The sequence below is a fragment of the Pelophylax lessonae genome (genome assembly GCF_965119305.1).
Source record: "Pelophylax lessonae genome assembly, chromosome: 3".
Lineage (NCBI taxonomy): Eukaryota > Metazoa > Chordata > Amphibia > Anura > Ranidae > Pelophylax > Pelophylax lessonae.
The window spans coordinates 363,179,681-363,206,830 of NC_138770.1; the positions used below are offsets into that span (position 1 = coordinate 363,179,681).

Genomic DNA, 27,150 nt, shown 5'->3' on the forward strand with positions numbered 1-27,150 from the left:
AGATTGGGAAGCTGCTGCTATAAGAGACAGTTGTGTAGATGGAGAACTAACGGCTGTCCTTTTAAGTGAAACCAAATAAATTAGTGTCTTAGAATAGTTCACTATATTATTTCAATTTTCCTTTAAAAAAAAAAAAAAAGGTAACCAGTAGTCATAGCAGAGTCTCACTGTCTCCTTTTAGGGGTATTTAAGGTGATAAGTATCCACTCTAGTTGTGGCTAGGGATGATCGAACTTTTGAAAAGTTCAGTTCGGCCAGAACATCCGAACTTCCCGAAAGTTCGGCCCGGATTTCAGAACCCCATTGAAATCAATGGGACCCGAACTTCGGTATTAAAAAAACACCATTTTTAAGCCCTAAAACCCAATAAATGCCCCTAAAAAGTCCCTAGGGTTCTGGGTCATGTCCCATTAACTATTAATCACACAAAAAAAGTTCTTAAAAATTGTAATTTTTGATAAAAAAGCCAATTATTGAAAAATTAAAAAAAAAAAGAGATTTTTTGATTTTTACTTTGGATTTCGTATCTGGGGGGTCTAAAAGTGTACATGTGATGTTTCAGCTCTGTAGCATGTACAGAACTATAAAAAAAAAAGATTGTTTGTATTAGAACACTTTCAGCACAGGAGTTTTCACACCTTGCCGGTTTAATAGCAGGCATTTTTTTGGGTTCTTTGCAGTCAGGAAAAACATCTGAACTTGTGTATAGTGGTACTGTGCACAAGTTCAGATGTTTTGCATGCCTCCAAAAACCCCCAAAAAATGCCAGAAAAACCACACCTGGGCATTTTTTTTTTTTGACGCTAGCGTTTTTTTTGGCATTTTTTGGGGTTCTTTTGAGGCAGGCATATATACACACACATAATTATATGTATATATAGACACCTAGCCATATATAGGTGTGATAGTAGCAGAAATATATTACTGTAAATGATTTCATTAGCGCAAGCATATATTTCTGCTACTATCACACCTATATATATGTCTAGGTGTGTATATAAATATATGTATGTGTGTATATACACCACTATACACAAGTTCAGATGTTTTGCCTGCCTCCAAAACCCCCCAAAAAATGCCAGCAAAAACACACCTGGGCATTTTTTTTTTTGACGCTAGCGTTTTTTTGCCATTTTTTTGGGTTCTTTTGAGGCAGGCAAAACATCTGAACTTGTGTATAGTGGTTTATATACACACATAATTATATGTATATAGACACCTAGCCATATATAGGTGTGATAGTAGCAGAAATATATTACTGTAAATGATTTCATTAGCGCAAGCATATATTTATGCTACTATCACACCTATATATGTCTAGGTGTGTATATAAATATATGTATGTGTGTATATATACCCCCTATACACATGTTCAGATGTCATGTCTGACATCAAACATGTCCTCAAAAAAGCACTGGCAGTGGCAACCCCTGCAGCATGAAAAATGCTTGCTGGTGAGAAGCCATATTCCTGTCCCGAAGCAACTCAGAGAAATAATCATTTCTCTATAGTGGTCACCCTGCTATGGAAGGGTTTTGTCACCCTTCCATAGCAGTCACTGTCAGTTAACCCTACACTACACTACGGCCCCCTTACACTTAACACTTTCCCTACAGAAACTACATTTTTGAAGCTAACTTTAAAGGAGCTCTCTAACTACACTAGATATCCCTTTCCTCACACTAATAAATGCTAAATGACACTTTTAAAGTAAAATTAACAGAACTGCTTCCACTCTCTTCCATGTCCAGTATAACAATGCTAGGAATATGGCGGGGGCTATCTTATATACTGGGGGGGCGTATTCACTAATTATTTGTCTAGGGATCCCCTAGTCACTCCAATCACATTCCTAGCATTCTCCTGCCCCCTCAATTGGCTTTTGCTAATGGTTCTGGTCCAATCACGGGCTTTTAAAGCCCATTTCCTGAAGCATTGCATTTTGGTCGGTTCTGGTTGCCAAATTCCGAACTTTTTGGGCAAAAAGTTCTAAATTCGGCCGAACCTCGAACACCCAATGTTCGGGCCGAACCGATGGTGGACCCGAACCGTTCGATCATCCCTTGTTGTGGCTTGATTTTAAAAACTCCATTCAGTGTGCTTCACATCCCTGGGATATTCCTATAATTCAGGCTTTCTTTAAACCTTTAATGCACAGTTCTGTCACTGTTAAAGAGATCACAGATGTTTATAGTCCACAAACCAGGCTCCACAAAGTACCAAACACATGAATGTATGGCTTTTTCTCTCTACAGAGAGATTGCGTGTGTGATTGGACACAGCAGGGGTTTGGCAGCCAGTGATTTCAGCTAAATCATTTCAGCCAATGATTTCAGCTAAAACCTGCTGATCGGCTGTGTCCAATCACAGAGTTCTGTGTTTACAAACAAAGAACTCTGGGGTTTATTTACTAAAACAGGAGATGGCAAAATCTGGTGCAGCTATGCATAGTAGCCAACCAGCTTCTACCTTTAGCTTGTTCAATTAAGCTTTGACAAAAAAAAAACTGGGAGCAGATTGGTTTCTAGGGAGAAAAAACAGTCAAATCTGTTAGTAAAAACAGCACACATCACACACATTACACATTGTTAGTCACACAGTTAACCCATTAATCCCCCTTAGATGCTAACCTCTTCCCAGCCAGTCTCATTAGTACAGTGTCAGTGTACAGTATTATTACTAATTACTGTAATGTATGTAACACAAGAATTCTTATTAGCAACATTAGTGTCATTTAGCGACCCTCCCAGCCAGTGTCTGTTAGTGCCAGATTGCCTTTCACCCTATCCCAGTGACACTATAACTCGCTGATCACCTCCATTGCAGTATAGCGTCTATAGCTGAGTTGATTACAATATATACACCATATTTTTTTTACTCTAAAATCTTCACACAAACGAATTAACCACTTCCGGACGGCCTGCCAAAGATATACTGTGGCAGGCAGCCCCTCCTGCGTGAACCGATGTAGGGCTACGTCGGTCACACACCTGCAGCTAGGGGGCTGCGGGGACTATGATGCACAGGGCAGGCGGCTATGATTGCCACCTGACAACCGCAATCACTTCCCGCTTAGAGACAGTTGTAAACACAGCTGACCGTTCTTCTCTCTGGAATGATCACAGAGTGCCTGTGATCCTTCTATATAGAATCACAGGTCTCTATGGTCATTCCATAAGCCCTGCCCCCATACAGTTAGAATCACTCCCCTAGGCTCACATTTAACCCCTTGATCACCCACAGTGTTAACCCCTTTCCTGCCAGTGTCATTATTACAGTAACAGTGCATATTTTTAGCACTGATTACTGTAGTAATGTCACTGGTTCCCCCAAAAGTGTTAAAAATCCAATCTGTCCACCACAATGTCGCAGTCCCGCTAAAAATCGCACATCGCCGCCATTACTAGTAAAAAAAAAACAATAAAAATGACATAAATCTTTCCCGGAAGTTAGTAGACGCGATAACTTTTGCGCAAACAAATCAAAATACGCTTATTGCAATTTTTTTTATTAAAAATATGTAGCAGAAAACAAATTGGCCTAAAATTTTAAAAAAGTTTGATTTTTATTTTTTTTTTTGGGAATGTTATATAGCAGAATGTGAAAAATATATATATATGTCGCTCTTTTTTTGTGTATAGCGCAAAAAATAAAAATCGAACAGGTGATCAAATACCACCAAAAGAAAGATCTATTTGTGGGAAAAAAGGGACATCAATTTTTTTTTTTTTTTTGGGTACAGCGTTGCAAGACCTCACAATTGTCCGTTAAAATAACGCAATGCCGAAACGCAAACATGGCCGGGTCATTAAGGGGCCAAATGCTTCCGGTCCAGAAGTGGTTAATATACACCTATTGGGATTTTTTTTAAAACTAAAGACATGTAGCAGAATATATTTTGGCCTAACTTTATAAAGAAATGTCGTCTTTTTATATTTTTTTATTGGATATGTTTTATAACAGACAGTAGAAAATATTGAGGCATTTTTCCCCTAATTTTTGTTCTTTTTTTTTCATTTATATAATAAAAAATAAAAAACCCAGTGGTGATCAAATACCCCCACAAGAAAGCTCTATTCGTATGAATAAAAATGATATAAATTGTATTTATGTACAGTGTTGCACGACCACACAATTGCCAGTTAAAACAGCACAGTGCTGAATAGCAATAAATGCCCTGGTCATGAAGGGGGTAAAACCTTCCGGAGATCAAGTGGTCATTAGCTATATTTGCTGCACAAAACAAAATTATAGTATGAAGTAATAATAATAAATCAAAGAGAATATATAAATATAATTATTAGCATTCTTTAACTGTGCTAAAGTGTGGCTTTATTTGATTATACAAGCAACATATCTGCAAACTTTAGCTTTTCAAGCCGCTGCTAATATGCATAATTGTTTTAATAGTATTGGTTACATTTTAGAAAGTCCCTATTTTGACATACTACTATTTCAAAGAGGAATAAAAAAGGTACAAATGTTCATGGTCACCTATTTCTGTAACTACACTTAGTCCAGGAACTGTATATAGCACAGTAGATACCATAGTGAATGCAAAGCGACATATAATCTTTTAACCTAAGTCCTAAAAGTTTACACCTTTTTTTTTTGGCATGTGCACAAAAAACTGGGCCTCACCTCAAAAAACAATAACTCCCAATTTCTAAAAATCATAAAAATCATCATAAAACATTAATTCTAAAATGATCCATAATTTAAATATGATCTATTCTGCAATTAAAATAATTCAGCTATATTTAGGTATTATGCGTTTTAAAAAGTATAAGGATATTTACCTTGTTTTGGAATGCCAGGTATATCCTCAAATGTCAGAGTCCTCAAAGATGGTCTCCAAAATGCATATGATTCCACAAGGGCTTCTAAACCCATCCTACAAAAATCCAGATTTCCAGTTATTATACTTCAAATATCATATTTTGACAGCACACACAGATGTAAAGAATTGCCACATTAAAATTTAAAAATATTAAATATTTAGCTGTCTCTAAAATGATTCAGACATAAATATATACTCGTATTGCCTACCTATTTTTTACATTAGAAAACCTAGAAAAAGGTGAAAAAGTAATCTTCTCAAAAAAAAAAAAAAACATTTTTATTTATTTATTTTTTTTGCTAAATATACATTTCTTCAACCTTTTTACTGTAAGTGATTTGTTTTTATTTAATGCTAGTTTGAGAACTTACTTATAACCACCAAACAGTATTATTCCGAGTATTTTTGAGATCACAGATAATGTACAGGCAAAGGCCATAAAGTGTTTATTAGCCAAACCCGGGCAAAAAAAAATTCCTTTATTTTCAGCAGTAACCCAGACTTTTCACTTCTAGTTAAAAGGGAGATAAAAAGGTACCTCCTGGAGAAGTATAGGCTGGGTGATAATTTATACAAGATGCCTTCCAACAATTTCCACATTTTATCACCAATTTAATTTTATACAATCAAGTGGCCACATATATTTAATGAAATACTTACAATTATTTACAGGGTAGAAATTGTTTTGCCTTCCTGATTTAACATTTTATAGGGTCAAACTCAAGCTTTAGCAAAAGAATGGAACTTTATTCTCACCACATAAATTTGCTTTCACTTTGCTAATATTCTGCAGGATATCTTTTAACGGCTTAAGCTGCCGATATCTATTAAATAAACCCTGCTATTATATATGTCTTTAAGGAGGTTGAAATTCTCTATTTCTCTTTCTCTCTCTCTCTCTATTTCTCTCTCTCTCTCTCTCTCTCTCTATATATATATATATATATATATATATATATATATATATATATATACATACATACATATATCTACACATAGTATTATTATACTTAAAAAATACTGTTTAACTGGTAAAATGTGTAGGATTTTTACCACTAAAATGGTATTGTACAACATTTGATTATTTTTTTTCTTTTTAAAACATTTTGACTTTTGCCCATAAGCAGCCTTGCTAGCTTTATAAACTGAAACAATGGGGTTCACTTATTAAAGGTGTAGAGACTTTTCACTTAACAAAGAGAATGATGACTGAACTTAATAGATAAGGTGATGATTTAGTAAATCAATCCCTACACAGATTTATTATATTTATAATTATAAACAGTTTTACTGCTAGTAAAAAAGCTGAAAATTATAGTGGCAGTATTAAAAGTTACCTTCTACAAACAACAAAGCATTTGAGCATACAACTGTTTATTGATAAAATTAGTAACTTGTTTTTGATGATCTTGTCAATATCATTGTGGAACAAATATACACTGAATGTAGCTTTGTTGAATAATTAGGCTGGCCTTATACTGTTAGAATAATGCCCGATACCGAGGAATCTATTATAACTTTAACAGTAGGTGGCCCTGCCAGTTCGACAAAAGCTGATTACTCGGGATCAAAAACCATCAGCCAAATAGCACCTGCAGCTAATCATCTGCAGGTACTGTTTGGGTATTTTGACAGCTGGTGCTACAGGCTGTCAAAATACAATAGCCCATCAGTGGTATCCATCTGTCCACACCATTTGTGTAGATAAAGGAATCTGTGCAACTTCTTTCGTTCAGCCTATTAGCATATGGCTAGCTTTATCCAATGTGTCCAGGTAGAGGAGTAATATTGTGAACCCAAACTCATTAGGACTTATTTACTAAGGAAGTACAGCCTGCTCACTTAGCAACCTGAATATTCACTGAGCTTGGTTAATACGATTAGGCTGTGTTCACTTCAATCATTTATTTATGCATTTGTTACAAGTACTTATATAACACCATCAATTTACACAGCGCTTTATATATATATATATATATATATATATATATATATATATATTGTACATTCACATCAGTCCCTGCCCTCAAGGAGCTTACAATCTAAGGTCCTCAACACACATTGAACATACAAAGGCCAATTAAAACAGGTTCCAATTAGCCTGCTAGCAGGTCTTTGGAGTGTGGAAGAAATCCGGAGTACCCGTTCAGGCACAGGAAGAACATGCAAACTCCAGGCAGGTAGTGCCGTGGTTGGAATTCAAACGACCCTGGTGCTTATAATCATGTGTATGTAAAAATTCAGTTTTTTACATTTTTTAAAATATTATTAGATAAAAAAAAAAAAAAAAAAAAAAAAAAAGCTTCACTATGTTAACTAAGATAAGTGAAGTTTGCATTTTTAGTCCTTGAGGTTCATTACGTGATCTTTATTATTACAATTATTTTTCACTGATTTTATATTTTTTGGTATTAGTTAATGAAAAAAATATTTAAAATAGCTTTTACAGTAAAATAAAATAGTGTGGAAAAAAAATAAAATAAATAATAACCCTTTTCTTAAAGGGGAATGTCTTCCTAAAAGGGAAGTTACCGAGGGGCGTTAGTCAATTTTTATTTTACATTTGTTTAAAAAGTTTATAAACAAATTAGTTATATTATTATTGTTTGTTTTTTTAAACAAATATTTCATACAGTGTGTTTCCATAACCGTTTCCTTGCAGAGAATTCTAATCAGACGTTTATACATGCATATACTAAGGCTAATTTAGACAGGCTCCAATTAATCTACTAGCATGTCTTTGGAGTTTGCAAGGCAACTGGAGCACCCCGTGGAAACTCGTGCAGGCACAGGGAGAACATGCAAACTCCAGGCAGGTAGTGGTTGGGTTTCAAAATGACGACCCTAGTGCATATAATCATGTGCATGTAAAAACTCAGTTTTTTTAATTTAAAAAATATTGTTAGAAAAAACAAAAGTGAACAGAGCTTCACTATGCTCATTAAAATAAGTGAAGTTTGCATGTTTATTCCTTGAGGTTCATGATTTAATCATTATTATTATAATTATTTTGCACTTATTTTACAGTTTTTGGTATTAGTTAATTAAAACAAATAGCTTTTACAGTCAAATAAAATAGTGTAAAAACAAAAACAAAAAAAACTTTTTTTAAGGAGAATGTCTTCCTAAAAGGGAAGTTAAGAAAGGGTGTTAATTAACTTTTTATTTTACATTTTTTTATAGGTTTATAAAACTAATTTGTTATAATATTATTGTTGGTATTTTTAAACAAATATTTTATACAGGGTGTTTACATAACCATTTCCTTGCAGACAAATCTAATCAGTAATTACAGTACTGATTGCTTGCATTTATACTGCTACTTTTTCTAAAAGAATACATATTTGGAGATATATTCAAGAAGAAGGAGGGGTGTGTCCTTCTATAAGCATGTTCAGCTGTGTATGTGTAATTCAGTATTCTGAAGACGATCTATTCATAACATAGGCTATTCACAACACAGAGATAAGTCAGCTAGAGGAAGAGCTGCAGAGTAGATTTAAGTGTGCCACCTGCTGTATACAAGTGGTAAAGATGATATATTCATATGAAAATGTTCACATTAAACTGGCAAGAAAATGAATATAAAAAGTGACATGTTACTTTTTTAATCCTGAACATTATAAAGAAAATATATTAAAAAACACTATACATTCCCTTTAATCTATTTATTGGAAAATGGTGTGCTTCAGGAATTAATTCTGTTTTCAAGTATATTTCTTTGTAGTCCAGAGACTGTAATATCTGTGAAGTAAGGTCCCAAGGTCTTAAAGTAGACTAATTCTGAGCTGTGATTAAATCACCTCTTAAACTAAACCAGATTTTAGCCTGTCACCCTTCTTGTAGATCAAACAAAAGCAATGAGCTAGAGGGAGAAAACATTCCTTTTTGTAAAAGAATAAATACTTTTTTTTCTCAGTGGAAGCAAGAGCAATAAAGAGGCAAAGCAAGTCATTTCCTAACAGCCTCACATATACGCTAATATTTAATCCTACCCTCCTTGTTCCAATGACAACAGTTTTTGCATTACTTTTTTTTTTCTTCCATAAAATATGCATTACTTTAATAAATGTACAAAAAATATATGAATTGCATTCTATTGTTATAAATAGTATTATTGTGATACAAGAGATAAATAGGCCATGAGTAAACATTTATGTGAAATGTAAAAATGTACATGTAGAGAGTAGCTTGAACTTAGCAAAAGCTTGAATCCCGGAGCAACCAGCCAGGTTAAAGAATTTTCTTTTTTAAACTACCATTTTTTCTAATCTTACCCAGTGTAAAATGTAAGCATGGGTTGTAAAACTAATGTATCACATATATTTTTAGTAAATTATGTTCTAAACTTTTACAAACCATAATCAGCAGAAAACTGTTGTGGTTCAATCATAGTTTTGGTAAAACAGAAATGTATATACTCATTGTTTGCTGTCTGTGTTTCCATTGGAGAGATTTCAAAGAGGCAGGAAATTTCTGCATTGGACACTTATCAAAAATAAAAATAAATTCAGGGAAACCTCTGTGTGATTTTGCTGCAAGATAAAAACCTGACAGAAGTTCTAACCCTTTCTTATTCCTTCACCTCTATTTTTAAGGCTATACATCAGTCTCCCTAAGGGCATCCGACAGATAAGATATTGTCATGGAATTCTTGTTTTATAGTAAGGAAACTAGTCATTAAAAACTAGAAACCCATGTGTAAGGTCAACCTATCTGAAGAGCAGTTTCTCAGGTACAAATATAAATATCTAACATTTCAGTTCTAATGTAGTCACAGCTGCCTGCCTAGACCTTTTTAGGCTTTGATGCCTGAATTTCAGTCCCTCTTATTTTTAGGTTTTCTAAAGCATTACAAAAAGGTATTTAAAGTAACTGGTTCTATTTTATTTTAATGCACCACATCTGCTGAGTAGTGGTGATCTGAATATACCCAGGTTAAGTTTGAGGCGGGTTCAGGGAACAAAAGTATAGATGTCAATTCTGGACCCCACTGATGTCAATGGGAGCCCAATCTTAAAATGTTATAGCCATTTTCTAGGCTAATGTTCAAGGAATTGTCAAAAAAAATGGCATAGGGGGCTGGGCATTGCCCTGGGGGTGATAGACCAAAGCAACATGTTTTTTTTTTTTAATTCTGCTAAAAGTGAAACATTAAAAATGCCAAACTCTATTGAATAACATGTCTGGAGGATACCCTACCCTGCCTATAAAGTGGCCCATCTGTGCAATATATACAATCTACTATAAAAAAAAAATGGACGCTTGTAAGTAAAGAGAAAAGTTACATAGTTAGTCAGGTTGCAAAAAGACACAAAAAGTCCATCCGGTTCAACCAAAAAAAAAAAAAACACTAAAAAAAGTGTGTTTAAATTGTCAACAAAATGTCAGCCCTCTGCCACTTCCTTCTGTTTGTAATCAAAGCAGCCAGAGACTATCTTCAAGCATGCACCCACCCCCTCCCCTTTCCTGTCCTGTTACATGCTCAGATAAGGGTCTGCTATGGTATTTTAGAGGGGACCCTTATGCTTTATTTTATATTTTTGTGTAGGGCTTGCCCACAAAATCAATACCAGACCCTAAAGGTCAAATATAGACCTGGCAGGGGCCTAAAATCTTTTTTTCTGGAGGAGGACCCCCCTTAAATTTCATACCAGATCTGAATGGTCTCCTATGAATTATTAGAGAACCCACATGCTTATCTTTGTTTACATAGCCATGGATTCCTTGTCATGTAAGAGAATGGGGCTGGTGATGTCACTGGTTGTTAGGGACTCGTGGTGCCTGCCCCTGCCGAAATACTTGACAACCATTGATAGCGGGAAGATATCATGTAAAGCAGTGCTACTTTCATTGCTATTTTAAATGATGTTTGGTTTGGATAAATGTTCAGGCATTTGTCACAAACTTTTAGGCATTTGAAAACACAAACTAAACCTTAAACTCATGCCTACTGCTGAAGGATACATAGGGGTGAATTTACTAAAGACAAATAGAGTGTTCACTTTGCAAGAGGAGTAGCACTTTGCACGTAAATTTTCCCCAGAGCTTAGTGAATGGCGTAATGTTCAAGCAAAAATACAGTTTTTCTTTTTCTTTGCACATGTTTGAGAATCCTTTGCAAAGTAAAACTTCACCTAATTTACTAAGCTCTGGGGACAATTCCCTTGCAAAGTGAACAGCCTATTTTCCTTTAGTAAATAAAATAATAGTATCTATGCAACACCAGGACATTGTTCACCTAGGATGGAGACTGTTCCATGTGGCTGGCTTTCTGCCCAATGTGTTGTTACTTAAAGGTCTTCATTTTTAGAGCCCTTTTAATAATGGATTTAGTATATTATTCAATTATTTATGTGAGAAGAAATAACCCAAAATGATGCAAGTTTCTTGAGGTTTTTTATGGATTCTGTACTTTGTATTTTGTGACTTGCTCTCTGTAAAATAACTAATCCTACTGGAAATTTAAAATGTTCTTTGTGTATGAGCAGAGGTGAAATTTAATAGAGAATCAGATTATAGTAGCATTAATTAGTTAAACAATGAGTGCAAGTCCATGTAGATACTGATCATATTAAAGGGCACTCGTTTAATTTCATTATCATTTAGATATTATCCATGGCTGCAATCCTTGTCTTCTTTGATATTACAAAAAGCAAAACAAAAAATGGCAAAAAAATTTATTTTTTCGTGTATTCTTTGAAAATAGAACCCCACCCCCCTTCCCCCACACACACACCCCAATGTTATTCACACAAACAACTGCCAGAGCATTTCAGTCACAAGGCCTTTAACCACTTGCCGACCGCCCACATTATATTTACTGCTGCAGTCAGCCCCTCACAGGCAAAGTGACGTAGTACTACATCGCTAGCCTGTGAGGCTCTAGGGGGCGAGCGCGCACCGCCGGAGGCGCGCTCCCGCCCCCGCTCGTTCACGGACCCCCCGCGTGTGTGACTGGCGGACCCGATGTCTGCCGGCCACTCACGATCGTCCGCTGCAGAGGGAGAAAGGCAGGCGGCTGATGTAAACAAAGCCGCCTGTCATTCTCCACTGTGTAAGAACAGAGATCATATGGTCCTGCTATGTAGGATCGTATGTCTCTGTTGTTACACAACAAGCCACATCCCTTCACAGTTAGAAGCACGCCCCTAGGGACACACTTAACCCCTGCATCACCAATAAAATTAACCCCTTCCCTGCCAGTGTCATTTTTACAGTAACAGTGCATATGTATAGCACTGATTACTGTAGTAATGTCACTGGTCCCCCCAAAAGTGTCAAAAATGTCAGTCAAGGGTCCGATCTGTCCGCCGCAATGTCGCAGTCCCGCAAAAAAATCACAGATCGCCGCCATTACTCGTTAAAAAAATAAACAACAAAAATGGCAAAGATCTTTCCCTTAGTTAGTAAATGCAATAACTTTTGCGCAAACCAATCAAAATACGCTTCTTGCATTTTTTTTTTTTACCAAACATATGTAGCAGAAAACAAATTGGTCTAAAATGTTAAAAAATTTAAAATTTTTACATTTTTTGGGAGGAATTTCGTATAAAAAAAATTGAAAAATATTGTTATTTTTGCAAAATTGTCGCTCTTTTTTTGTTTATAGCACATAATCAAAAAATCGCACAGGTGATCAATTACCACCAAAAGAAAGCTCTGTTTGTGGGAAAAAAGGACATCAATTTAATTTGGGTACAGCGTCGCACGACAGCGCAATTGTCCGTTAAAATCACGCAGTGCCGAATCGCAAAATAGGCCCTGGTCAGGAAAGGGGTAAAATCTTCCGGGGCTTAAGTGGTTAAGAATTATTTTGCGGGCTTGAAGCAATCCCCTTCAGGACTGAACATGAGATTAATGTACAGAATTAATTAAAATGACCGATATTAACCAAATATCGACCGCCCGCTGCAGAAATGCTGCTGCAGGCTGCGCGAACCGATGTATAGGTACGTCAGTTCGCAGAAGTGCTCCTGGGGCCACATGCACACCACCAGAGGTGCGCGTGCACCCCCATTAGGCAGCGGGGAAGCTGATCCATGGGGCGGAGTGGAGAGAGAACGGCGATCTGCTGTTGTAAACACAGCAGACCTTTGTTCTCCGTGCAATGAAGATAGAGCGCCTGTGATCCTCCTATTTAGGATCACAGGTCTCTGTGTTGATTCCACAAGTCCCTCCCCATACAGTTAGAAAACACCCCCTAGGCTCACACTTAATCCTTTGATCGGCCCTGGGTTAACCCCTTCCCTGCCAGTGTCATTATTATAGTAACAGTGCATATTTGTAGCACTGATTACTGTAGTAATGTCACTGATCCCCTCAAAAGTGTCAGAAATGTCAGTTAGGAGTCCAATCTGTCTGCTGCAATGTCGCAGTCCTGCTAAAAATCACAGATCGCCGCCATTACTAGTAAAAAAAAAAAAAATAAATGAAAATGAAAAATCTTTCCCCTAGTTGTAGATGCGATAACTTTTGCGCAAACCAATCAAAATACACTTATTAGGATTTTTTACCAACAATATGAAGCAGAATACAAATTGGCCTAAATATTTTGAAAAAATTTGATTTTTACATTTTTTTTATTTGGAATGTTATATAGCAGAAACTGAAAATTACTGTTTTTTTTTTTTCAGAATTGTCGCTCTTTTTTTGTTTAAAGCGAAAAAAATAAAAATCGCACAGGTGATCAAATACCACCAAAAGAAAGTGCTATTTGTGGGAAAAAAAAAACATACATTTTTTTTCGGTACAGTGTCGCATGACCACGCAATTGTCCGTTAAAGTATTGCAGTGCCGAATCGCAAAAAATGGCCGGGTCATTAAGGGGGTAAATCCTTCCGGTCCAGAAGTGGTTAAAGGGTCAAGAACTGTAAGCATTTTAGGAAAGGCAAATGTTTTTTTTTTTTCTTATGTTTTTTTTTTTACTTTGATAAATAATACTAGAAGTTACAGCCTTGCTTTAAAGGAAAAGTATAGTGCGTTAATCACCCATATTTTGAGCAATATTTGTAAAGTTTACCTAAAGATTTTGTTTTATGCAATTTTCAAAGTAATCTCCTAGGGGTATATTAAAATAGCAGCTAATGTAACATTTACCAAACATTTTGTGACAGGTAAATCAATCACTGCAATTTTAAATGCATACATTAGGAACACAGACATTCACCTGCAATGAATGTTTGGTGAATGTCAGATCTCAGGTATATGGAGAGTGGGTTCACCAATTTACCAACATTCACTTTGCAAATCAAACAACCTTTTCTTGTGTAGTAAATCAACCCCCGTGGGGTTTTAAGTAATCAGACCTGCACAGCCGGCTTGACATTGAGGGCAGTTCACACCAGAAAGCGCACAGGAATGCCCTCATTAGAATAGGCTGAAATTGCACTGCACAGCACAAAAAAAAGTGCATGCACTACTTTAAAAGATGCACAGCAACCAAAGTGCATGGTACTTCTTTACTTTTCAATATGGTGCAGGCAAACACACTGCATTTGTGACCTGTGTTTGGGGTGTCGTAAGCATTGCATTAACAGCCACTGAAAATCGCAAGTACAGTGCTTGAACATGATGCGGAAAATTCACATGGAACACCGGTTTCACTCACATACATAGCAAGTAGCCCTACATACATTTAAAATGATGCAAACCACGTGCAGTATAGAAAAAAGTTGTTAAAACAGACCACATTTTCTCTTCATTAAATGTATTCAGTACAGTGTAAAATTCACAAAGAAAGAGTCACAGTAAAAGTTTTACCATTTGGTAATTTAGCAGAAAGGAAAACACTTACCTGTTTCGCCCAGAATCTCTAAATCCCTTTGCAAAAGGATTTCTGTCAATTTTCAATCGCGTTATCTGGAAAAATGTACAGAAAAGGTAATTAATACAGTTTATTAAAAAACAAAAAAACAAAACATATGCTTCTTTAAAATCTTAAGCAAATTGATCATATAAAATTATTTTTTTCTTCTTAAGAGTCTCTTTTTTTAAGTAACAGTGTCAAAAAGGTATTTACAAGTAATCATTGTTATACATTTTATTAACCACTTAGCGACCGCCCACCGCAGTTTTACTGCGGCAGGCAGCCGCTCCTGGGCACAGCGACGTAGTACTACGTCGCTCGCTCAGGAGACTCTAGGGGCAAACGCGTGCCGTCGGTGGCGCGCTCCCGCCCCCGCTAGTCAGCTGCCAGCCACTCGCAATCTCCCGCTGCTGACATAGAAGGACAGACGGCTGATGTAAACACAGCCGTCTATCATTCTCCCTTAGATGATCACAGAGGCTATGTGATCCTACTATATAGGATCACATGTCTCTGGGATGATCTCACAAGCCATATCCCACTTCAGTTAGAATCACGCCCCTAGGGTCACATTTAACCCCTTGATCACCAGTACAGTTAACCCCTTCCCTGCCAGTGTCATTTTTACAGTAACAGTGCATATTATTAGCACTGATTACTGTAGTAATGTCACTGGTACCCCCAAAAGTGTCAAAAATGTCAGTTAGAGGTGCAATCTGTCTGCCGCAATGTCGCAGTCCCGCAAAAAATCACAGATCGCTGCTATTACTAGTAAAAAAAAAAATATTTCCCTCTTTCCCGTAGTAGTAGCAAAAAGTTTGCGCAAACCAATCAAAATACACTTATTGCAATTCTTTTACCAAAAATATGTAGCAGAAAACAAATTGGCCTAAAATGTTAAAAAAAAGTGATTTTTACATTATTTTTTTTTTGAGAATTTCATATAAAAGAATGTGAAAAATATTGTTATTTTTTTCAAAATTGTTGCTCTTTTTTTGTTTATAGCGCAAAAAAATAAAAATCGCACAGGTGATCAAATATCACCAAAAGAAAGCTCTTTAGTTTGGGTACAGCATCACATGACCGCGCAATTGTCGGTTAAAGTCATGCAGTGCCAAATCGCAAAATAGGGCCTGGTCATTGAGCAGCCAAATCCTCCGGTCTTAAAGTGGTTAATAAATTGTAAACGATTTTTTGCACTGCATACGTCTATTTCTTGGTTTATGGCTTCTGTTTTAGAATATCTCTATGTATTAGTATTTGATATCATCATATATCAGAACAGTAAGTGAAGCATTTAATCATCAGTAGGCAACCAATGATTAAAGTTTGACAAAAGAATTATGGATTATGAATGAGCAACAAGGAGCCTCTGCATACTTAACGGAATTTGTCAGGACAAAATAAATGAGAGTAACTTTTGCTGACTTGCTTCCAAAGTTGCATGCTCCATGGGGTCATTCTTGTCCTTGATTCATTTCTTAGTGAGTCACTCACCAGTAGGACACATGTGCATATCATATGTCACAGTACCTGAAATGCACATGCTTCTTCCAGGTTAGAAGCTCACCAAGTAAAAGTAGGATAAGGGTGACAAATTCAAAGCATGCACCTTCAAAAACAAGCAAGCATTTTTGTCTGCCATAATTCTGCCCTCACAGAAACAGAGTTAAAGGGTTTGTAACCTAACACTATGATTCACTTCAAGCCTCTTTATTTTAAGCAACCATAATGCACTGTGTAATTAGTTGAAAGTACACAAAGGGAGAAGGGGGGAATTGGGACTATGCGATACCAAGTGAAGAAAAATGTAATAGAGAATAATGTATATTTTTTAGTTGATATTCTAAAAAATAATTTTATTGGTACAAAAAGCAATGAAATACCTCAATGAATGACCATTATTAGGTAAATGATAAAAAAAACACGAAAACATACAGAAGGACATAGATCTACATATACGGGGAAACCCCTGATATCAATACAAATACAGATGTTGAAGGTAGTGGATGCAGAAGCCCCAGGGTGTTTCAACCTGAAGTCTTCTTCTGGGGGTAAGTGTCCACTCTAAACAGTTATAATGAATAGATTAACAAAGAGACGACAAGGGGAAGACTCATTTCAGCTGTGTGATTCAATTACAGAACTTGAGATCTTGTTGCCTCTTTGCTCCTTGATCCCTTGTGCATTTTTGGGAACCCCTGCCGTCATCCTTTTGAGGTCCTCTTTGAGTCTCTGACACATAGTTGGTTTTCTGACTTTATGTACAGATTTCTCTATATTTTTTAATCTATTCATTATAACTGTGTAAAATGGACATCTACCCCCAGAAGAAGACTTCAGGTTGAAATGCACCCGGGCTTCTGTGTCCACTACTTTTAACATCTGTATTTGTACATATATCAGGGGTTTCCCCGTATATGTACATCTATGTCTTTATGTATGTTTTCATGTTTTTTTATCATTTACCTAACAATGGTCATTCCTTGAGGTGTTTTATTACTTTTTGTACCAATACAATTCTTTTTTAGAATATCAACTAAAAAATATACATATTTTATTCTCTATTACATTTTTCTTCACTTGCTATCGCATTTTCCCCCCTTGTCCCATTGTGGACTTTCCACTATCTCTCCAGGGATAGATACCCCCCTTTTCTCATTATTACTTTCAGATTTTGGAACCTAGCTTTTTGGAATGCACTGTGTAATTGTTTGTTAAAAAGGAAGCAGCCAAATACCCTTTTTTCATGTATCTTCATGCCGGTCACATGACTCCCAGCTGCTCTAATACTCCGAACCAGGGCTACAGCAGAAGGGGCCTGGGTCTCTGTGCTGGCCACTCAGCCCCTCCTGCTGTAGCCCTTAGATAGGGGAGGAAAGTGGCTGGGAGTCATGTGACTGGCCTGAAGATATGTGTCATAACTGTGTCATAATGTCATAAACTCAATTTCAGGCAATCCTGCAGAATTATCCTACTCTAATTTACTATAAATAAATTATGTGCATATGTACTGTATATATGATATGCACGTCCATCCTAGTTGAAGTCAGACACAAATTCTCTAAAGGGGAATATATCCTTGCAGTTGTAACTGTTTTTTCCCCAAGTTTATAGCCCTTTGCCCCACAGAAAATATGAGTAGGGATTGCAAAACTAAATAAAATCATATAAAGATATTTTTCAATCGTACAAATAAAATGATCATTTGATCATGCTTTATGTTTACTTATGTGTTCCTATTATTTTAATTTCTCTTAGTACAAATCTCATCTGCTGCTTATATCTGTTTATACTGTTTTAAATTAAAAAAAAAATGTATTGTAATACAAAATACAACAGCAATAAGTACATAGAGACTGATTTACTAAAGGAGTTGAGAATCATCATTAAAAAATGTGAATATTTATTTCAGTTATCCGATTGTGAATATGTGTACAATTTTCAGGGACAGTTCTCAATTCCTTTAGTGATTTAGCCTCAACACTCGATTCAGTGTTTGTGTTGAGCACAGGTTGGCTAGCCTGGCATATTTGCTGTGTTTCAGATTCAGTTTTCATTGATTAGGTTTTACATTAAAAAGTTTATTTCTTCTCTGTTAAACAGTTGCACCTATGCTAATAATGAAAAGTGTAAAAGAGTACCTGTTGATTCTGGTATGCTGTTACAGTAGTGAATATTGTTTCAGGGAATGTGAAGGCCTTCTCCCCTTCTCCTGCTGGAATAGGTTTTACTGGTGACAATTCGTCCCCACAGTCTTTCCGAATCACATGGACACGTGGTTGATATTTGTGCATTGAATGAAGGATTATCTGTGAAAAAATTGCATTGATACATTATTTACTGTGAACCTTTCCTTTATTGTTTTAATTTAGATTTTTTTTTTCCCCCAAGAGACCAAAATATGTTAATGAATTGTGGTGACCGAAAGTTGATCATTAGTTATAAATTAGTTACATATTTTAGTCTGTAATAATATTTTACTCAGTGCTAAATATTATTCTAAACCTAATTATTCACAGTTGAATAGCCATCAAAAGTGCGTTTAAAATTGTGGTTTGGTTTTCATCCTGCAACTTCAAAAGCTAATACTAACTTATTTCAATGCTGATGACTTCAAAATCGTCATGGAAGGCATGAATAATCAAGAACAAACTGTGATGGGAATGGTACTTTGACCATTCCCAAATCCTATTGATGTAGTTGCCGATGTGCCTTGGCTTTTCATAGGAACAATATGCGCTCTTGCTTTCAGTAATAGGGAAAATAGTCACTTGTTTCCAATTAGGCAAAAGTTACAAAATGTCTTTCACCACAGCAAAATGTACATGGTTACAGTGACAAACTTCAATCAGCTAAATGACATTCCAACTGTGAAATACATAATAATTAAGAAAAAAACAAGAGTGTTATTTGGATGAGTAAGTTATTCAGTTTGGGGTTGAATTACAGTATCAGAGAATAGTCTTTTGTCATTTTTATTCTTGACTTATAATTAAAAAAAAATAGTATAGGGTTAAATATGCTTCGGTCATTTAACTTAAATTGTTTTAGTGGCTACCAGCTACCCCTGGTCATGGGAAGCAATAAAATGGTTTGTTGACAACCTATGCATTTAATGCATAAAAGTTAAAGGGTAAAAAAAAAAAAATACAGTTAATCATATAAAATGTTAAAATAACACATAATGATCCCCATACTGTGTCCTCCTCATTGTTACACAACCACATCTAGAGTTAATACCAGTCTATAGCTGTGGTGGCTGTATCATGTTTCATATTTTAGCCTAGGAACATTTTCCAATGTACAAAAAATCCCTGCTCATTTTGCTAGAATATGCAAGTCCTAATTACTTCCTTTGAGCTGCAAAGAAAGCAAAATGATCATATCTTTCTCTTGTAAATTACTAGTCCCATCAATCCACCATGACAGTAGATAAACTAAGGCATATGTGTTTTAAGTCCAGCCTTTTGATAAAAAAAGGGACTCCCTCCATAGGTACAGTGGAGAAATGAGTGTAGCCGTGATGGGACAGAAAGTTTGTTATTGTTCGATTCGTAGGTGAAAAAAAAGAAAAGAAGCATTTCAGCCATCAGATCTGCTAGGCTGCAATATACTTCATTTTTATTTTTGGGTTTTGATACAGTTTGAAGCATGCCAACTGAGTCACTCTAGAGCTTCCAACCACCCAAAGGTGTTTATAATCATCTGTGCTACAGGCAGGTGGCAGAAAAATGAATACAGAAATCAGGTCAGGGTCATACCCAAAATATCAGAAAGAAAAAACAGCAAACTAACAGGAATCTTTGCTTGGTCATTGACTTTGCACTGAGCACATTTTTAACCTGGTGCTTGGTCAGGTCTGTGGTATGCTAACAGCTAGTAGATTCTGTAGGCCTTCTACAAGAAATGGTACACCAACCAGACAAGGAAGAAGAAAGCATAGGAACCAGAAACAAGTCCATTTAAACTTTTTGGCAAGATGTACAGTTGTAGGTGGTTAGCTAAAACCTGTTACTGCTAGCAGAGAAAGGAATGGTAATCCCTGCACAATCGAATCTGCAATGCTTACTAGAAAACCTTATGGATAACACATCAGATGAGATAGTTCTTCTCAGAATGAATAATACTTAATTTAACTGATTTGACTCAACTCATTTAAAAATCAGATTTAATTCATAATATGTGTTTTTACTTTTATTCCATATGTTTTCAACATGTTTAAAGTGGTTCTAAAGCCTTAAGTTTTTTCCCCTTAATTCAATACAAAGCCTTTTCTGTTGCAGCTCCCCCCAGACCCCCCCCCCCTCCTTTTACTTACCTGAGCCTATCCGCTGACTTTCTCCTCATTGGACAGATTGATAACAGTGGGGGCGACTGGCTCCCACTGCTGTCAATCAAATCTGGTGACACAGGAGTATGGGCGGGGCCAAATCCCGCTGTTTGTATCAATGGACGCAGCAGCAGGACTCAAGAGCGAGCATGCAGGGTGCCCCCAGGGAAAGCAGCTTTCCCTGTGGGCACCCGATGAAGAGGAGGGGCCTGGAGCACCAGCGACCCCAGAAGAAGAGGATCGGGACTGCTCTGTGCAAAACCATTGAACAGAGCAGGTAGGTATAGGCGTTATTTGTTATTTTTATGGGGGGAAAAAATGAGGCTTTAGGCATACTGAATCCATAATAAAAATCATTTTACTGAAATTCAGAAAAATAAGCTTACTTTCTAACAAGCATGAAGCTGCCTACTAAAGAACAACAAGTCATTTTTATCCCTCAATAAATAGCTGTGTAGTGGCACATTATACAAATTGTATGAACTACAGCAACTGAACTTGTCTAGAATGTAAATAAGGTGTTCATGAAACAGACTAATAACAAAAATGTGGAAGATGACTATCAACTCATTTAACAATAATATATTAATATTTTTCCATATTTAGTCCATATCACTTTAATATGTTTAACTGTATTGTAGCCCAAAACCAAAAATTTAATATATTGCAGCTTACCAGTTTTTTTTTTTTTCAGACTTTTTTTCCTTTATTTTTACCTGGTAATCCTCCAAATTTTACACTTCTTATCCCTTCATGTCTACATATATCTGCACGCAGGCTGGACTTCAAACATGCCTGCCTTTGTTCATTTCTATTACATGATGGATTGTTGCAATTATAGCTTACAAAATTAAGATAAGGATGTTTGTGCTTTCCGCTAGGCTCACAGGAAATGACAAGGTCATTGAATTTCTGGCAAGTTTTCGAGGTGTATTCTGCTCTTGTTTTTACCCTGAAAAGTGAAAACTAATGCAGCTACCTCATTTAGGGACTGGTTGGCTGCAATATACACCATTTTTTGTTTTAGGTCTAGATTCATTTTTGGAAATCTCATCTGTTATGATTCTTTCTGTATGTTACACAATTGATGACTGCTTTTTTCCATTCTGGTGGAAAAAGTTTAAAAAGAAAAAAAAAAAAGAAAAAGGATTTGGATGACTTTAAATTCTGCAGCTTTCATTAAAATATACCTAGTGTTCCTGCTATGAATGTCCTTAGTCAGTCACTAATAAGTCTCCCAACTGTGCTTCTTCATTGTCACCATGTCACACAGGCTTCCAATGAAGACTACAAGTGACTGTTTTAACACATATTATACAGGCATAGTACATTGTGGTCAACATCAGGAAACCCACCCTGAGAAATGTGATTCATTCATTGCTGGGATGCATGCATTTAGGCAGGATAAAAATAAAATAAAAAAGCGATCAGCAGCACTGAGATGCAACAAAGGATGAAAAAAACTCCCATGAAAAAATCACATTTTTGTAACTAGGAAATGAACTACCCAACAAGTGCCATCATCCAGGTAATTACATCGAAGAAAAAAAGAGGAATGCTTGGTTGGAATACCCAACCAGTCATGCCACAGAAAAAATTGACTTTCAAAAGCACATAGCGAGATGAATCAATGCGACTCAAAAGTTATATAAAAATATTCGATTTTATTACATAGAAAGTTTTACACCCACTTGGGACACCCTCCCTCTTGTCTGTCCTCTATGCCCGCCCGGGAGACTCTTTTGCCGCACTTACCAGAGCAGAATTGTTTTGATTTAAACTGGTCCTGAGGAAGCAAATCGCGAAACGCGTAGACCTGTTAATCAAGCAAACTTCTATAACAGTCAAGTATTGATCGAATATATAGAATCATTCGCTTTAACTAACATAATATGATACTGCTCTTGACATTGTTTTTAGTTCAATTTTTTTCTTTTTGTTGTATGATTCGTCAAGTGAGGGTTGTTTTACCTCTCACTATTTTAAAACTTTCTATGTAATAAAATCTAATATTTTTATATAACTTTTCAGTCGCATTGATTCATCTCGCTATGTGCCTTTGAAAGTCCATTTATTCTGTGACATGACTGGTTGGGCTTTCCAACCAAGCATTCCTCTTTTTTTCTTCGATCACATTTTTGTAAATATTTTATAATATCTTTTCATGTGACAACACTGAAGAAATGACACTTTGAACAATGTAAAGTAGTGAGTGTACAGCTTGTATAAAAGTTTAAATTGCTGTCCCCTCAAAATAACTCAACACACAGCCATTAATGTCTAAACCGCTGGCAACAAAAGTGAGTACACCCCTAAGTGACAATGTCCAAATCGGACCCAAAGTGTCAATATTTTGTGTGGCCACCATTATTTTCTAGCACTGCCCTCTTGGGCATGGAGTTCACCAGAGCTTCACAGGTTGCCACTGGAGTCCTCTTCCACTCCTCCATGATGACATCATGGAGGTAGTGGATGTTAGAGACCTTGCGCTTCTCAACCTTCCATTTGAGGATGCCCCACAGATGTTCAATAGTGTTTAGGTCTGGAGACATGCTTGGCTAGTCCATCAACTTTACTCTCAACTTCTTTAGCAAGGCAGTGGTCATCTTGCAGGTGTGTTTGGGGTTGTTATCATGTTAAAATACTGCCCTGCGGCCCAGTCTCTGAAAGGAGGGGATCATGCTCTGCTTCAGTATATCACAGTACATGTTGGCATCTATGGTTCCCTCAATGAACTGTAGCTCCCCAATGCCGGCAGCACTCATGTAGCCCCAGACCATGACACTCCCACCACCATGCTTGGCTGTAGGCAGGACACACGGCAGGACACACTTGTCTTTGTACTCCTCACCTGGTTACCGTCACACAAGCTTGACATCATCTGAACCAAATAAGTTTATCTTGGTCTCATCAGACCACAGGATATGATTCCAGTAATCCATGTCCTTAATCTGCTTGTATTCAGCAAACTGTTTGCAGGCTTTCTTGTGCATCCTCTTTAGAAGAGGCTTCTTTCTGGGACGACAGCCATGCAGACCCAGAGGGCCTGGTATAGATTTTGGGGGGGACCCAATGCTGTTTTTTTTTTTTAATTCTGTCATAGGGTTCCCCTTAACCACTTAAATACAGGACACTTTCACCCCTTACCTGCCTAGACCAATTTACAGCTTTCAGTGCTCATTGCCATCTATGGGAAATATTGGTCAGCTTGGCATGGCACTACTCCCTGTCTTTAACATTGGCGTCTATGGGAAATCTTGGTCAGCTTGACATGGCACTGCTCATAAACTATAAGTGACAGGGACACAAAACTTTGGGAGAAGCGAGAGGGGACCCAGGACTACAACATATCCATTAATTTTAAAAGTGGGGTATGCCTGTACACTATACTGACTGCACTAAACTAACTCAACACACTATCCACTAACTACCTGCCTAATCTCTATTATCACACACTATACACAGCTGCCATGTCAGCAGCAGCCTTATAAAGTGTGGGCCGTGGACTTAGCCCCTGAGCCATGATTGGCTAAAGGCACCCTGCCTTTGGCCAATCATGGCTCTGACAGGACATTGGGCTGTGATTGGCCAAAGCGTACAGGTCAGGTGCATGCTTTGGCCAATCACAAGCACTTAATGCACTGCAATCGCGCAATGCATTATGGGACGCTTATCGGTGGGCGAACTTGCCGCAGAGCGCACCAGGTGTTTGTGTGTTCAGCCAACATCCAGCCCATCCTTACTCAGGTGTTATTTTGGCCCATTCTTCCACACAAACAAAATCCTTCTATGAACTCTGATCTTTAGTTCTTTACATAGATTTTCTCTTGGATTCAAGTCAGATGATTAGCTGGGCCATTCTAGAAGCTGTATTTCCTTTCTTTAAACCAATTAGAGTTTCCTTGGTTTTGTGTTTGGGATCATTGCCTTGCTGAAATGTCCACCCTCCGTTTCATCTTCATCATCCTGGTAGATGGCAGCAGATTTTATCAAGAATGTCTTGGTTCATTTTTCTATTCATTCTTCTTTTAAAGAAATAAAGTTTGCCAGTACCGTATGCTGAAAAACAGCCCCACATCATGATGTCCCCACCTCCAAACTTCACTGTTGGTATGCTGTTTTTGGGTTGACATGCAGGGCCATTCAAAACATGATGTGTATTAGGACATCCAAAGAGTTAAATTTTGGTCTCATCTGACGAGACTATATTCTCCCAGTATTTCACAGGCGTGTCTAAATGTTGTGCAGAAAACTTTAAACAAGCTTCAACATGCTTGAAATGCAATGGAGTCTTCCTTGATGAACTTACAGACCATGGCAGTTGAGTGCATTACTTATTGTTTCCTTTGAAACAATTGTACCTGGTAATTTCAGGTCTTTCTGAACCTCTCCACAAGTGGTCCTTGGTCCTTAGACAACTCTTCTAATAATTATTTTCACTCCTTCATCAGAAATCTTTCAAGGAGCACCTGGTCGTGGCCAGTTTATGGTGAAATGATGTTCTTTCCACTTCCGGATTATGACCCCCAACAAGAGCTCACTGGAATATTCAGAAGTTTATAAATCCTTCTGTAACCAATGCCATCAGTATGCTTTGCAACAATAAGGTTGCAAGGGTCTTGAGAGAGCTCTTTTCTTTTACTAATCATGAGATGTTTGAGACACCTATTTAAGGGCCGTCAGTTGAGACTGAACCAGCTGATTAATGTGCACTGACAAGGGGCAGGATTGTTTTCTAATTACTGATAGATTTCAGCTAGTGTCTTGGCTCTTCATACCTTTTTGCACCTCCCTTTCTTCGTGTGTCAATACTTTTTCCCTGTTTTTCTTTCTATGTATAGATTTCATGGGCTGTTACCAACATGTGGTAAAAATGTAATGTCAATAGCGCCTTTAGAAATATTAATACAAACAGAGCATTTTTAGAATTAAAACCCTATAATAATACCTTATAATATAATCCTAAGATAAAAAAAAAGACTGACAAGGATTTAAAACTGACATTTAATAAATAAATGGCACTGTAGATGAACGATGCAGTCCAAAGGTGGCAGTGTTCATTAGCAGCTTGAAGGCTTTCATTTTTGTCAACAAAGCCTCCAGAGCTGATATAGTTGCCACATGATCAGGAACCCATTTGATGGGTTCCCAATCATCAGTGGAGCCACTGACTTCCAGTGAAAGACGGAATTGAGAGAAAGCAGCTGTGCAAAGTGTCAGCTGCTTGAAGGGCAAAGATGTTTGTTAATGTATCCCCAACATGAGCCACCTTGCTGGGAAATGTTAATAATCAGATTGCAGGTGGGAAGGGGTTAAACTATAAATAGGTATTGCTTATGAACCCTACTACATTATGCATGTCATACCATACATTTACATTGTCTAGATGCCACCACCAGGTGCTTGCATAACTTGTATAACTTTAAAAGGCTTCAGAAAAGTTTTACATTCGGATAAGGAGACAGCAATCGGGTCCCATGATCACTGCCTCTGATTACCACATGTTCCCCACTGTTGGTTGGTGGAGTCCCCCATCATACTGATAAAGTAATAGCAAGGCATGGGTAGTTGGAGGGTTGGTATGGAGCCAGAAATTATAGGAAATGCATTTTTTTAGAATGCTTCACTTTTTGCAGTTCATGGGTGCAGTGCAAGATGTAAAAAAAAAACAAAAACACATGCAGGCCCCTCGAGATGACCATTAGAGAATGAAAGTCCCTGGTACATAAATTTTATATGAACCCATGTTCACATGGAAATTTACCAACAACTATGTAATAGGAAGACCTACTTAAAAATTTCAAGCACATTACATCCAATCAGAGTGGCCCTTACACCACAATTAGAGCATTTACTCCCACTGATTATATTTAATCCATATCTAGTGCAACCACTTCAAAGTTTAGAGGTTTTCTTTTCTAGTTGCTTACTTATGATGTATCATTTAAAAACAGAACAAATAAATACAATATTAAACAAATTCAAGAATAGAATCAGTCTCTAAATTGTCATTTACATGTCTAAGGGGCCAGCAAGGAAACTTTTATTGGAGAGGGTACGGCAGCAGGGGCAGATCCTGAGTCTAGTCTTGGGAAGGGCACTGAGGTTTTTCGCAGGCAATTTGTTGGGACAATGGCTGGTGTTGGCGCTTCAATCATCACAGCACCATGGTTGATATGGTGTCAGGATAGTTGAAGTGCATTAAATATATTAATACATTGTAATATAAAATTAAATATTTCAACTCACCATAATGCAGAATCAGAGGGAGCCCTGAGCATGTCACTTGCCACGTTACTTGCCACCAGATGCAGATTGTCACTTGACACATTGCCTGCCACCAGATGCAGCTTGTCACTTGCCACATTACTTGCCACCAGATGCGGATTGTCACTTGCCACGTCGCCTGCCACCAGATGCGGATTGTCACTTGCCACATCGCCTGCCACCAGATGCAGCTTGTCACTTGCCACGTCACCTGCCACCAGATGCAGCTTGTCACTTGCCACGTTGCCTGTCACCAGATGTGGATTGTCACTTGTCACGTCAACTGCCACCATATGAAGCTTGTCACTTGCCGCGTTGCCTGCCACCACCAGATGCGGATTGTCACTTGCCACACCACCCGTCACTAGATGCGGCTTGTCACTTGCCATGTTGCCTGCCACC

At 37.2% G+C, this 27,150-nt stretch overlaps 1 protein-coding gene across 4 annotated transcripts in view; it reads right to left on the bottom strand.

Moving 5' to 3' along the window:
• Nucleotides 1-27,150, bottom strand: part of TBX18 (T-box transcription factor 18) — a 60,670-nt gene that overhangs the window by 5,296 nt on the left and 28,224 nt on the right. For all 4 annotated transcript variants that reach the window (XM_082249675.1, XM_082249673.1, XM_082249674.1 and 1 more), the window contains exons 5-7: nt 18,293-18,460; nt 14,637-14,701; nt 4,800-4,894 (exon numbers count right to left, since the gene is read on the bottom strand). In XM_082249675.1, the coding sequence (XP_082105801.1) occupies nt 4,800-4,894; nt 14,637-14,701; nt 18,293-18,460 (328 nt within the window). The remainder of the gene's footprint in view (nt 1-4,799; nt 4,895-14,636; nt 14,702-18,292; nt 18,461-27,150) is intronic.